Here is a 14,323-nt window from a genome sequence, read left to right on the forward strand (position 1 = left end):
CGTAGTATCTACAGAAAATCTATATGAAAAGTCATTTTCCTATTTAAATTTGTTGATTATTGAGAGTCATTTTCAAAACAAAGACATTCCATTAATACTTGTAAAAGCTTCCAATCAAATGAACTATTTAAATCCACTTTTCATGGAAAATGTTTTTTGTATTTGATTGATGAGTCAAAAATATTTTTCAAAAATTATATAATAGAAATTAAATATTAATAATAAATTTAACAAATTTATCAAATGGTGTTTTGATGAGTTTTTTTTTAGTATTGAGGATTGATAAAATCGTAGCAAATATTGGTCAGAGCAAGTGGTATAAAATTAAAAGTTAAAATAATTATAAAATATGAAAACTATTCTCAATTAACGAAACATTAGAAAAACAATATTTTAACGAAAAACATTTTCTTAAAGAATGACTTCATTCATACAAAACACGTCTCAGTAAATTATTGTCATCACTCATCGGTCACTTTCAATTACTATTCTAAATAAGAAATTAAAATTAGTATTCCCCACCTATTATTAACGCTTTGCTAAAATAAAAGAGTTAATTAGCTAGTGAAAATCCTAGTCATTAGTGTCTTAATCATAGGCAACTTATCGTTCACGACTAAAAAGTTGATTAAAATCTTCTATATATTAATTAATTAGACATAAGCACACATGTCCACTTATTTGTCACTTCATAATTAGAAGTTAATCAAGTATAAGCATTAATCAAACTCCTTTAATTAATAATTAATACATGAACGGTTAAGAAATTAATTAGAAGCAGTTAGGCTTAATCCTTTATTTGTTGCCACTCTAAAAAGTTTCTTTATTACATTTAATTAATACTTTCTGTTTCTGTAATTTACTTTCGGTGCCAAAAAGCACATCTAATTGAAGATTACTGTCTAAATAAGAAATTGATGGTTAAAACAATTACGCAAAGTTATGGTGTAAATTAAGTCCGAACGTATCATAAGGTGACACGTGACGTTGCTAGACAATTATGCAAAAAATAATATAATAAGATTCACTCTATATCTTTTATCCATTGTTTTATAATCTATTATTCATATACTTATTACTTTGATTATATTCACTAACAAATAATCTAGCATAAAAGATATATAGTTGCCCTCTTAAAGATTTTAGCTTTGTTATGCCAATGTTTTTTCCCCATAAAAGTTTGACATTATTTTTACAATATGGACAGCAAATCAATCTTTAGTTCCAATTTTAAAGTAATTTTAACTATAAAAAGTGTGCTAATTATATAGAGTACTTCCATATAATTCAAAATATAGAAATTTTAATTTTTAAAATATTCAAGAAATAATATCCATATTTAGATCGAAAAATAAATACGACGTGTTTAGATGATTTTGAAAAATGGGAAGGACCGGTAGAGCTTCTAGAATATGAAGGTTCATCACTATATATTTTTAGTTTGCCAATTCAATGTTTGATGTTCATTTTAAAATTTGATTAATATTATGTATAAAAAAAATTATTTTACATAGTAAGATGTTTTTTTATATATATCTAAAATTTAAATTCACTATTTTTTGTTGTTGATAATTGTAGTGTCTGAATCAACTTGTGTACAACTAATTCTATGAGATACTTTCAACCTTCTATCAGCAACAACAACGGATAGCAAGTGATTCTATCTATCAAGGCTTCACGAGATACATTTCATCTCCCACCAGTAATAGATATCAGATAAATCTGTCCACCGATGCTAAGAAAAATGGAAACAAATCACCTAATATTTATGTCTCTACTATAAGATTTGAATACGAGAACTTATGATTCTCAATCACTTCATTATTGATCACTAGGTCATACCCTTAGATATCTCTAAATAACTCAAAATCCTTGACTTACCGATTCTTAATGAAAATGTTTAACTACAAAAAGAAGTCTGACTTATCACTCACCATATTTAATTAAGAATAAAGAAATATCGAGTACCTACTCTTCCACGACCACCATACATGTATAAACTATTTTATGGCATGTTATTGACTAATTTTATTAGTGCTACAATAGTAGTGATTTGGTGAACCGACAGATCAAGAAGTAGACGTATGATAACATGGACTATGTGTATAACCTTTTTTTTATAATCTTGGAAAAATATATGTTCCCCACGTGTGTGGAAGGGACTGCATATTTTTACCAAATTGGCGAAAACATTATATTTTTTTTAATTATATTTGTTGTAAGGGAATGAAAGTGCACGTCTTATTCTTGGAAAAGTTTGAAAGAAGAACCATAGAAATTGGAAATGAATTTTCTTTCTAATATAATATAATATATTCTCTGTATACTTTTGTCAGGGAAATAATAATATTGGAGAAGAATATCTTTTTTATGTTTGAATGATATTTTCCTTGATATATACCTAATTTTGATGTTGAAATACTTTTTTTCTCGCAAATTATTTATTGTGATTTCTAAAAATAGTTATCTTAAATTGAGTATATTGTTTTAGAAAATAATTGGGGAAATAGGTTTTTGTACATTTAAATTAGATTTTTGTGGATTAGATTTATTTTAAGTTTCGACTGATGTAAATTAAATGTCATATCATTTTGTGGTAGTTGGAACTTGGAATAAATTCAGTCATGTAATATACAGTGGGATATAAATTAAATGTCAATAATTAATGTTTGATAAGTTTTTTTAAAGTGTTTCTAAATTTTATTAAAAGTGTTTTTAAGTGTATTTTTTTAATTTAAAAAAAGCACTTTTCAATAAAATGCTTTTAGAGAAAAATATATTTTAGCTTTTGACAAATATTTTTTACTGCTTTCAGGAAGACTTATTTTCTCCAAAAGTTTGGCCAAACATCTTATAAATTAATCTTTTTAAATAATGATTTGAAACATTAAATTTGATTTTTACTATTACTGTATATAGTTACTTAAAGGAAACATTTATTTTTTTGATATAGTGAGCCATGTAAAATGAACATGTATTTTTGATGTAGTTTATAAATAAAAGTGAACGCAAGTTCGAATCTCATTGGGTTCACAAAAACGATTTTAAGTGAAATTTTAATCGCTTATTGATTGATTACTTTATTTATGAGGATTCGACTCCCCACAGTTATAACTCCCTCCCCATTTCTTCTTTCCTAAGAAAAAACAATGGAAGAAAACTATGTGCATGTATTTGCTTTTGATCAAGGTGCAATATGTCAATGACGACTCAACTCAAGTGTATATTTCATTTGGTTTGTCACCTTATTTCTAAAGTGATTTTCAATGAATCTTTTTGTATCAAATCTTAACAATTAAACATATAACCAAATTAATAACGATCAAGAATCGATAAATCAATATCTTAATGTTTCTGTAACAGTTAACATATTTATAAATGAATAACCAATAAATCGAACTATAATTTTTTTCAAAATCACAACCGAACTGATTGATACGCAATCCTAATATATATATTTTTATCCTAATTTATGTACTAAATATAATATATTAGTATTTGTATTTCCTTAAATTCAGCCAAAATTCTGAAAATTCTCTGACTCTTGTTTGTTTGGTCAAAACTTAAACCACAATTAATTTAAAAAAACAATAATTCTCTAATCTCCATGTGTCAATATCTTATTGGCTTATTTTGAAAGTCAAACTACGTTATGATCGGCGCCGGCTCGCCGATTTTACTCTCCGCGTAGCCGAGTAATTCAACATATTAAATGTGAAATATTAATATAAGAAAATTTATTAAATAATAATTACTCTAATAAATTATTGAATTTCATAAAATTTTAATTTTGAATTCTATCTGACCAGAATAACTCTTTTCAAAATAGAGTAAACAAAAGTGGAATAGTTGAGGCTACCCTATTTTTAAGCAAAAACAAAATCTAAGTTTTTTTTATTGTTATTTTATAATTATATTCAAGGCAGCTTATTGATTAATAAATTGAACGAGAATTTGAGAACGGAAATTGGAAACAAAAAATCTAATTTAAAAAAATTGTGTGTAAATATGTTTTTTTTTTAATTTTTTAATTTTATATAATGCATATTATTTTTAATACATCAAATCAAATAATGCATAAGAAATAATGTAAATATAACTAATACAATTTATTTAGCAATATTTTTATACACGTGGCTAAACGATCCCTCTATTCAACATTGTTCTAATACACTCTACCAAATCAATCTTTAGAAAGTAAAAGAAGAACCAACATGGATGTGTGGTGCAATGGTGTGATTGCTCCACTTTAACTAGAGGTTTCAAATTTACAGCTTTGGATATGGAGAAAATCATGTTGGAATCACTTACGGCCTAGGGGTAGCAAAATCAAACCCAACCCATTTTGGTTTCAGTTGGTTCCCACCCATTTGTTAGCTCAATCCATTTCAACCCATTAAAAATTGAGTTGATATGTAACCCAAATTGATTTTTGAGAAATCTCATCAATATATTTTTAATTTTTTTGATTTTATATGTTATATATAGTTATAATAAAGATTTTTTTTTTTATTAGGTAATGAAAGCTTATAAAATAACAAATAAAGCTATTAAAATTTAGTAAAAAATGGACGGATGGGGTTATTACTCGTTTCCTTACCTATTTTGACCCAAACAAATTTGAGTTGGATTGAGTCTTGACCCGTTTTTTCTCTTGTCCCATTTTGACCTGCCCAGATTTAATCCAACCCGTCCAATTGTGCCACCCCTAGAAGCACCACTCTGAAATAAGTCATACGGTGTGCAATTCAAATTTAATCGTATCTCCCATATGTGCTCCGAACACCGAATGAAAATTCAAAAAAGGAAAAAAAGTAAAAGAAGGAGAAAAGACAAGAATACAAAATAGGGACACAAAAAGACCTAAAAGTCCCTTGTATGACATGTTGAAGTTGTTGATTGGATTACCCCAATTAGTAAATGTTACACTTAATTAGCACCAAAAATAAATAAAATAAACCAAAACATTGTACTTACTACTACTTAAAGAAGAAGCTCCTTCTTTCTATTTCTCTTCCTTTTTCTCCTTTTCTCTCTCACCAAAAGCCAAAAATCTCTAAGCTAAAAAGTTCTGTAACTCTTCTTGTTTTGGGGGCTTTCGTTTCTTCTCAGAAAAAAGGAGGAAGAAGAAGAAGAAGAGAAGAAAGTTCATACTCATAGATATATAGATATAGATATATAGATATATAGATATAGAGAGAGAAATATATAGTGTTTTACTAGTTTGTTTGGTATTTGTGGAAAGTGGAAGCCATGGGTTGTTTCCCTTGTTCTGGTGATCCATCTATGACGAAACGAGAAAGAAAGAGAATCCAAGCCAATAATCAATACAAAAGGGATGATCAACCAAACCCCAAATCAGGTTTTTTTTTTTTTAACATGAAGTTTGATTACCCATTTTTCTGATTGGAATAATTTTACCCCCTTTTGGAAAATTCAATGTGGGGTTTGTTGGAAATTAATCGATGATTGAGTTTTTTGCTTAAAAAATGATTTTTTGGGTATGGAATTTCATGCCCTTTTTACTGATTTTTTGGTTTTTGTTCATCTGATTATTGCATGCATCTATGATTTGATTGCTTTTTTGTTAATGGGTATTGTTGAAATTGCTGATGGCTTGTTGATTGTTGATAGAAGAGAAGAAAAAGTTGAATTCTTGATGCGTCGGTGCTGTTTTTATCTGTAAAAAAGTCTAATTTCTGATTTGAGGGGTGTCTTCTAGGAAGTATCTAGTGTACAAACAATTGTAGACATCATCTTTTGGAACTTTTGACTTTTTGGGTTTTTTCTATTTATTTAATTTAATTATTTATGATTTTTTTTTGGATGGATGGTTTTGATGGTCCTTCGATTATTTGTTGTTTTTTGTAGTTTATGTTGTTTCTTGTACTTCTGTTATTGAGCTTGGGGGTCTATCGAAAACAACATCTCTACGTTTGAGGGCAGGGTAAGGTCTGGGTACACTCGACCCTCTCCACCAAAGACCCCACTTTGTGGGACTACAATGAATATGTTGTTGGTGTTGGTTTTGGTTTTGATGCTGCTGATTGTTGAGGTACCACTGAAGTATAATATCTTGCTGTAATGTAATTTGAAAGTCTCTTTCTTTGTTTTGTCTTTTGTGTTCAAGAACTCTTCCTTTCCTTTTAGATTATGTAATCATTGAGGTCATCTTGGTATACTATTATGTGAGAATCAGCAAACTTTGGCTTTTACTATCCATGTGCTTATTCATGTCGTTTTCTTCTTCAAATGGGCCTCACTTTCTTTCAATCCTAATGGTTTTTGGTGTCTTTTTTTTTTATGGTGTAGATACACTAAAGGCGAGTGAAAATAAAGTTGTGAAGAAGGAAGAGCCTGAAAATGCAAACCAATCTATTACTAGGATGGATGGCAATTGTAGTAGTAGCATTCCCCGAGATGGGGAAACTGATGGAATTAAAATTAATGGAGTGAATAGGGCACGGGCGTTTAAATTTAATGAACTGGTGGCCGCAACAGAAAATTTTAAAGCAGCCTACTTCTTGGGTGAAGGAGGCTTTGGCAAAGTATACAAAGGTTTTTTGGCAGATACTGGTCAGGTCAGCTCGACTCCGTTCTTGTTAGATTAATCAAAATTTGCTGCTTGTAGGAGATTGCTTGCATGGCTCTCTTGCTGTTTTGAAGCTTTCGTGTATTTGTTCTTTCTTGGTTCTCATAAGTGGTTGTTTTTAAGGATAATTGGTTTGTTTGCTGAGGCCTGTTTTTTTTTTCTGGAAGGTTGTAGCCATCAAACAACTCAATCCGGATGGATGTCAGGGCAACAGGGAATTCATTGTGGAAGTACTCACTTTAAGTATGGCTGACCACCCCAATCTTGTCAAATTAATTGGTTATTGTGTCGAGGGACATCATAGGGTGTTGGTCTACGAGTACATGCCTCTTGGTTCATTAGAAGACCATTTACATGGTATGCCGTACACTGAAGAAATACCATTGAAAAGATTTGTTTTTTTGGATTTTCTTACTTTCCAACAAATTTTAATTTTCTTGGCCTTGATAAACGTATGTTGCAGACCCTTGGTCAGATAAAAAACGCCTTGATTGGAACACCCGAATGATGATAGCTGCAGGTGCTGCAAGGGGCCTGGAGTATTTGCATGACAAAATGAAACCGCCTGTTATTTATCGTGACTTGAAGGGCTCTAATATTCTGCTTGGAGAGGGGTACCATCCAAAGTTATCTGATTTTGGCTTGGCTAAAGTGGGTCCTCTTGGAGACAAAACCCATGTCTCTACTAGAGTGATGGGCACATATGGATATTGTGCACCAGATTATGCTATGACTGGCCAACTGACATTCAAATCAGATATTTACAGCTTTGGAGTTGTTCTTTTGGAGATTATTACTGGCAGGAAAGCAATCGACAATACTAGATCTGCTACCGAGCAAAACCTTGTTGCTTGGGTAAGATGTCTTTGTCTCTTCATCTGCGAAATGTGAATTTGTGTGGTTATGCTGTTATAACACATGATTTTTCCTTTATTACTTTTTATCAGACAAGACAGGGTTTGTCCACTCCTGTTTCTTGTTTGTGGTTTATGTAAAAGAAGTTGAGCATCAGCCCCAAAATATTAAGGTAATAAATAGAGTGGCCTAAGACTTGTGTAAACCCCCTTTTATGCCTTTTATACCGGACATATAAATTTTACCCTCCCGCATCTGTAATCTCACTCTGGATTTAATCAATGTGAACTTACGACTGTGAGGATGAGTTTGCTAGAGTTAAGCTCTGATATTATATTATGCTACAAAATCTGAGCATCCAACCTTAAAACATAAGGCAATGAATGTAGATTTGTAGCAATCCAAGACCTTTTTAAACCCCTTTGAATGCCTATTATACATAACAGTTTAGAAGTTCTTAGGCGACAAGTTTTCTGCTTCGTGCTTGAAAGAGTTGATACTGACTTATCTGAGTCATCTTTTCATTTTTGGTCATATTGAAAGGTGTGGAGTGTGGGGTAGTCATGTACATATGGGCGGCCTTAGAAAGTAGAAACTGATGTCGTGCTGGCTGGGCTGTCCAGAATGGCCTATATTTAAGTATCCATGAGCAACTATAGAATGTTACTTTTACTAAGAAGCCAATTCTACCAATATTTTTCCGGTGTGAAGGTCAAGGTCTACATTTTCCCCGTATCCTTTTTACATGGCCATATGCGGCCTCACTTAAGAATCTTGCATTGGTTTAATCAGGTCGTTATTGCATTCGTGCCTTTTAAACATCATAGTGGTTTAGAGTTTTTAGTTCAGAATCTTGACAAGTGACTGGAAAATTATATTGCAACACAGATTCATCAAGTAAAATGTAAGAAATAAAATACAGAAATAAGTGATACACATCACTACTAGCTTTTTGGACATGATTATCAGGTATATATGGCTTGTAAAGTATTCTTGTCTCTGTATCATTGATGCATCTATTCAGCCCCGCTGTGCCTGATATATCAGATGAAGTCCTTTGATTTGTACGCTATGTTAGTTCATACATTAATTACTGATAATTAACTTTACATAGCTACCACTTGAATTTCTTTTGGGTAAAGACAGATGTATGCTTCAAAAATCTAGTCGATCAATAAACATATCTTAAGTTGAGCACCATGCGCTGACTTGTAAGGAGACTATTATTTTCATTGTGTTTAAGAACTATGTGCTGAAACATACTTCCTCTATTTGTTGAGCACTCAATCATATCATTCCAATTGCCGCTGATTGCAATTATAAAATAATATTGCTTATATGTAGCCTCATTTACATATGACAATTTGGCATGGAAGAATGAGCCCCAAAACCTGATCTGTTAATCGTAAATAGGATGTGACTGGACCTTTGTTGATATCTCCTCGGCCTCCCAGGAAAGAATGGAATGGGTAGACATAAAAATGAATAGACCAGTGAGAAACGCGTTTAAGATTTTCTTGCTGTGAACTATAATATTTGGAAGTCCTTTTTTTCCAATGATTACGAGAATCTGCTTATGAAGCACTTATCTAACATGATAACTCTACTTCTGCAGGCGCGACCATTGTTCAAAGACCGGAAGAAATTCCACCAGATGGCAGATCCTGTACTAGAAGGTCATTATCCTGTGAGGGGTTTATACCAAGCTCTTGCAATTGCTGCAATGTGTGTCCAGGAGCAACCTAATATGCGGCCTCTCATTGCTGATATTGTCACTGCTCTCAACTACCTTGCCTCCCAAAAGTATGACCCTGAAGCCCAGCCTCCCCAACGATCACGTAAAAATTCTTCTTCTAGAAAATCAAGATCAATAGATGATCAAAATACCCCCATTAACGTTGAAGGTCATAACAGAACGAGATCAATAGATGATCAAAAGTGCCCCATTAACATTGAAGGTCATAACAGAACGAGATCAATAGACGATCAAAAGAGCCCCATTATCGTTGAACGTCACAACAGAACAAATTCAGAGGGACTAAGTTGAAGAACCAAATTGGTGCCCCTCCTACTGCTGGTATTCTCATCCAACCTTTTCGGGGTTTAAGCTAATAGAAAAACTTGCCTTGTTATCAATTTTTGTGTCACATGATAACAGGTGCAGCACATATTCTAACGTATTATAAACAAAGATTCTCCTTTTGCATTTGTGTAAATGGAAAGGGTAGTTAGTTGTGTAGATGCAATATGATTTTTCAAAGGTATAAAGATGAAAGAAAGATGAACTATTTCACTTGATAGGAACATGTTCTTCTTCATCTTGTTGTAGTTGATTCTTCTTTTCTTTGACACTCGTGGATCGATCTCTCTCTCTATTTCAGTTCTCTCTCTCTCTCTCTCTCTCTCTCTCTCTCTCTGTTGTGTTTTATAGAGGCGTAGAATTATCGCTTGTAGTTCTCTTAATACAATCAAGATTTGTTTCATCGATTTTTTTTGGAGATATGTTACAGACCTGGTTCTTGTACATTTTTATCCCTTCTGCTTGTACATTGATTGTTACATACGTTATTTGTCAATCCACTAAATTTTACAAAAGAATTTGTGGATATTGGTACAGTTTGAAAAGCCAACACCAAAACTTTTGGATGCAATAAGAAAACTTGGTTAAGCTTCAATTAGATTTAAATTTTAACAAAAAAATAAAACACAATAGCTTCTTTACTAATGTACTCCCTTTTCATACATTCTTGTAAACTGTAAACAGAGCGTCTTCCTATTCATTCATCTCTATTACTTGTCTCTTTGATTCGATTATCGTAATATTTGTTATTGCTATTCTTCTTTTTCTTTATTATTTTCACTAATGTATTCTCCCCGCTTATAGTTCTCCAAAAAAAATAATTTGCATGAGGAACAGGTCCTTCCAAGAAGAAAAATGGAGGATGCTAATACTCTTTTTTTTTTTTTTGGAATAACAGTGATGTTGGAAATTTATTCATTCATCCATATTCTTTTTCGTTCGATTATCATATTATTTGTTCTTGTCAGTGTTCTTTTCTCCGCTACTTCCGTTGTAGCTTCTCAACTAATGTTACTCCATTTTCTTACGTGTTTTGAAATATTTTACTTAAATTGAGGTCTATGGAAGCAATATCTCTATTTGTCTACCACCTTTTAAGTTAAATAGTACAAAAGGTTTCAAAACATGCATTAGATTGATTAATGACATAACTACCCCTCAAGTCCCTCTCGAAACATTTCCCATTTCACAAAGCTAAAGAGTGTGGAACATTTTTTAGTAAACAAATATTTTTTTATACACCTAATTAAAACAAATAAATATATGCAAACCTTACACTAGTCCACTAACTTATTGAGGTAGAGAGGTTGTTTCCAATACAAAGAGTTAGTGAAGAAAATATAGCAAGTAACACGTAAGTACGACAAACTGTACCAGAAAGACGCAAAACAACAATACAATATTGCAATAATTGAAACACACTAAACAATAATAATACCACTAGTACAACGACAAACATCAACCATCCCAAGCAAGACAAATACTACATTACCTTCTAACCTCTATCCTAATATGTGTCCTACACACCCTCCTATCTAAACTCATGTCCTCGGAATCTAAAGTTGGGTCATATCTTGTCTTATCACTTCTCCCTGATACTTCTTCAGTCTACCTTTGCCTCTCCTCGTACCCTCTGTAACCTATTTCTCGCACCTCCTCTTCACAAGTCCAAACTATCTCAATCTCGCTTTCGTCATTTTATCCATCACAAAAGTCACTCTCACCTTATTTAAATTTTGAAATCCTTAAAAGTGCTACAAAAATTAGGATAAAGGAGTACATTACTAGAGAATACACCCTTTTGCATTCCCATTCATCCAATAACTATATTTTATAACTGAATTTTGCCGCCTTTTTAAGTAACTGAATTTTATAAGTAACCGCTCAGATTTGCTTCTTCTTCTTCAGAGATCCAAAATTTACAGAAGAAAAGCTCAATAACCAATTTTCCCTCTTTGGCTCTCCGTGAAAATGGCTCTAAGTCGAAAGTCCAAAATTGGGGTCTCTGTTGTCATCTTCTTATTAGTCGTGGGGTCTCTGTTTTCCATCCTTGGTAAGCATGGGGTCTCTGTTTTCTGCTCTTCTTTTTTTATTTTCATACATGGGGTTCTTTCTCTGTTCTTGAATTTTCAAATACTGATTGTTTTTTTTTGTACTAAAATGATTTTACAGCGAGATTCAGAGTGTTTAAGAAACGTGGAAAACCCATTTCGGAATCAGCTCGTCCACCGTCAGTTTCACCAACACCGCCGCCGGTGAACGGCCCTACATTTGTACCACTGAGAAAATCTAACTTGAAGGTCAACAATGGCGGAACTGATATGCCAGAATCACTGAATCGTCACAGTGCAGTTCATCTCGGCTTTATGGCTCATCCACAGTCAGTTTCAGCAACACCACCGTCGCCGTATCAACAGGCAAATGGCACTACATTTGTACCAGTGAGAAAATCGAACTTGAAGGTCAACAGTGGCGGAACTGATATGCCGGAATCACTGAATCACAGTCCAGTTTATCACAGCTTTTTGGCTCATCCACCATCAGTTTCAGCATCACCGTCGCCGTATCAACAGGCGAACGGTCCTACATTTGTACCAGGGAGAAAATTGAACTTGAAGGTCAAAAATGGCAGAACTGATATGCCGGATCTCTGAATCACAGTCCAGTTCATCTCGTATCGTCTCTGAAAGTTCAAGAAATGATGAATACTCAAATTGATTCAAGTTCAAGAAATCATATCTCATTCTTTGTTATGGAAGTTCAACAAATGAGAAATACATTTGTCGAATTCATATCTCATTCTTTGTAAACTGAAAAACAGAGTCTTGTTAGTCATTCAAATAAAATGAAATATGAGTATTCATTCATCTCTATTACTTCTCTCTTTGCTTCCATTTAGATTAATTATTCTTCTTTTTGATTCGATTATCGTAATATTTGTTGCTGTTAGTATTCTTTTCTTCATTATTTCCGTCATAGCTTCTTCATTAATGTATTCCCTTTTCATATGTGCTTTAAAATGTTTTACTTGAATCAAGCGTCTATGGAAATAGTCTTTCTATACCTTTTTAGTTACTATTACATTGCATTTTTTGGGAGTCAAAATTACATGTATTTTGATTAATAATTTAAGATGTATAGTTTTTCATATTTATATGAGAAAGATTGCAACTTATAGTATTTTTCATATTGTTTTCGAATATCTAAAATTTTAAATTTCTTATACTTTAATTTAGCTCTGAAAATTAGTTGAATCGACTCCCGTGAAATGAATTGTGATAAGTTAAAAAAGGAATGGAGGGAGTCCTATCATTATTTTCTTTAAGTAACAATTTATATTACAATATTTAATAAAAGGTGTATCGTAACACCCCACCCTTTTTGGAATGTCTAAATTAGTACATGGTATGACCTATTTGAATTGTTCAAGAGTGTATTTTAAGTTTTGAAATAAGCAAGTTGCCAAATAAAAGTTGGCGAGAGTTATTGCAAGTTTCTTTTTTTAAGAGTTTCTCTAAAATTAGGTCAAATATCTCAAAGTTTTTCTCTCAATCTATAAAGATCTAGAGAGCCTACGACCTATCAAATTGAAGGCCTATGATTCTAGTTTTCAATAATAAATTATTCATCTGTACGACGTCATAACAGAGAATTATTCCTGTTTTCGCGAGACGATGCAAGCAGGTATGTGAAATGGGCCCAAGCTAGTGGAAACTTTATAAAGAATCATCTTCCTCATTTTTCTCGAAATTTTGTCCAAGAACTAGAATCCCTATATATATATATACACACACTCCCTCTATCCTAATTCATGTGATGCCCTTTTTATTTTAATTCGTCTGAAAAAGAATGTCACATTTTTTTATTCGACAACTATTCAATGGCACCATCCTCGTTTAATTCTTATTGGTTCTCACTTGATACTTTATGAGAGGAATTAGACAGAGAATGGCCGAATGGGATTTCTACCCAATTGCTGGTGGTGATGAATCCCGTGGCACACGGATCGCCAAGTGGATTATTGTTCTCTTGGTTTGCATCATCGTCTTCCTTGGTTTCTACTGGTTATTCACTCATGGTATTCCCCTGTTTCTGAATGATTAGATTTCTGAATGATTCCCCTGTTTCTTGCAGCTAAATACTAACAATTTTCACAGAAATGGAGCTGCAAGTTCAAGAAATGATGAATACACAAATTGGTTCAAGTTCAAGAAATGATGAATACACAAATTGATGTACTGAATTTGTCGAATTAAACTCAAAACTGAAAACAGAGAGTCTACATATTTCTCTACTGGAGGTATTCATTGATACTCAAAACTGATAACAGAGTCTTGATTCAAATGAAATGAGTATTCATTCTTCCATATTACTTGTCTCTTTGCTTCCATTTTGTTACCTCTTATTCTTTTTCGTTCGATTATCATATTTGTTCTTTTCTCTATTACTTCCGTCGTAGCTTCTTAACTAATGTACTCCCTTTTCATACATGCTTTTAAATCTTTTACTTAAATTGAAGTCGATGGAAAAGTTATAATTAAAGAGTTGCTCAAAAAGATATAGTAATTGATTCTTCTAAAATTTACTTTTTGATGATCAAATTTATTTTTTTCACTAACTTTCTTGTAAAAATTTATCATATATGTCACAATTTTTTTTACATTTATAAAAAATTACAATATATCTGGAAAGTAATTAATTTTAGTTACTCTTTGAAAAAAATATGAAAGAAAAATAAAAATAAGAATAAGAAACTCAAATAATGATAACTACAGATAGGGGTGTTCACGGGTCGG

The 14,323-nt window shown here is 32.2% G+C and overlaps 2 protein-coding genes across 3 annotated transcripts; both read left to right on the top strand.

Annotated features, from left to right (window-relative positions):
- Positions 1-4,993: 4,993 nt before the first annotated feature.
- Positions 4,994-9,822, top strand: LOC102602028 (serine/threonine-protein kinase CDL1-like). 2 transcript variants are annotated; one of them, XM_006365083.2, is made up of 5 exons: positions 4,994-5,362; positions 6,313-6,581; positions 6,760-6,949; positions 7,056-7,447; positions 9,063-9,822. In XM_006365083.2, the coding sequence occupies exons 1-5, from the start codon at positions 5,254-5,256 to the stop codon at positions 9,492-9,494; spliced, it is 1,392 nt and encodes a 463-aa protein (XP_006365145.1). In that variant the 5' UTR covers positions 4,994-5,253; the 3' UTR covers positions 9,495-9,822. The 2 variants fall into 2 exon arrangements, with proteins under 2 accessions (XP_006365145.1, XP_015159796.1); XM_015304310.1 differs by lacking the exon at positions 4,994-5,362 and adding an exon at positions 5,874-6,055.
- Positions 9,823-11,450: 1,628 nt separating this feature from the next.
- Positions 11,451-12,277, top strand: LOC102602586 (uncharacterized). Its single transcript, XM_006365085.2, has 2 exons — positions 11,451-11,580; positions 11,700-12,277. Exons 1-2 carry the CDS (start codon positions 11,499-11,501, stop codon positions 12,179-12,181), a joined length of 564 nt encoding a protein of 187 aa, XP_006365147.1. The 5' UTR covers positions 11,451-11,498; the 3' UTR covers positions 12,182-12,277.
- Positions 12,278-14,323: the final 2,046 nt, after the last annotated feature.

The sequence above is a fragment of the Solanum tuberosum genome, unplaced genomic scaffold, assembly GCF_000226075.1.
Source record: "Solanum tuberosum cultivar DM 1-3 516 R44 unplaced genomic scaffold, SolTub_3.0 scf00529, whole genome shotgun sequence".
In the NCBI taxonomy this organism is placed as follows: Eukaryota; Viridiplantae; Streptophyta; class Magnoliopsida; order Solanales; family Solanaceae; genus Solanum; species Solanum tuberosum.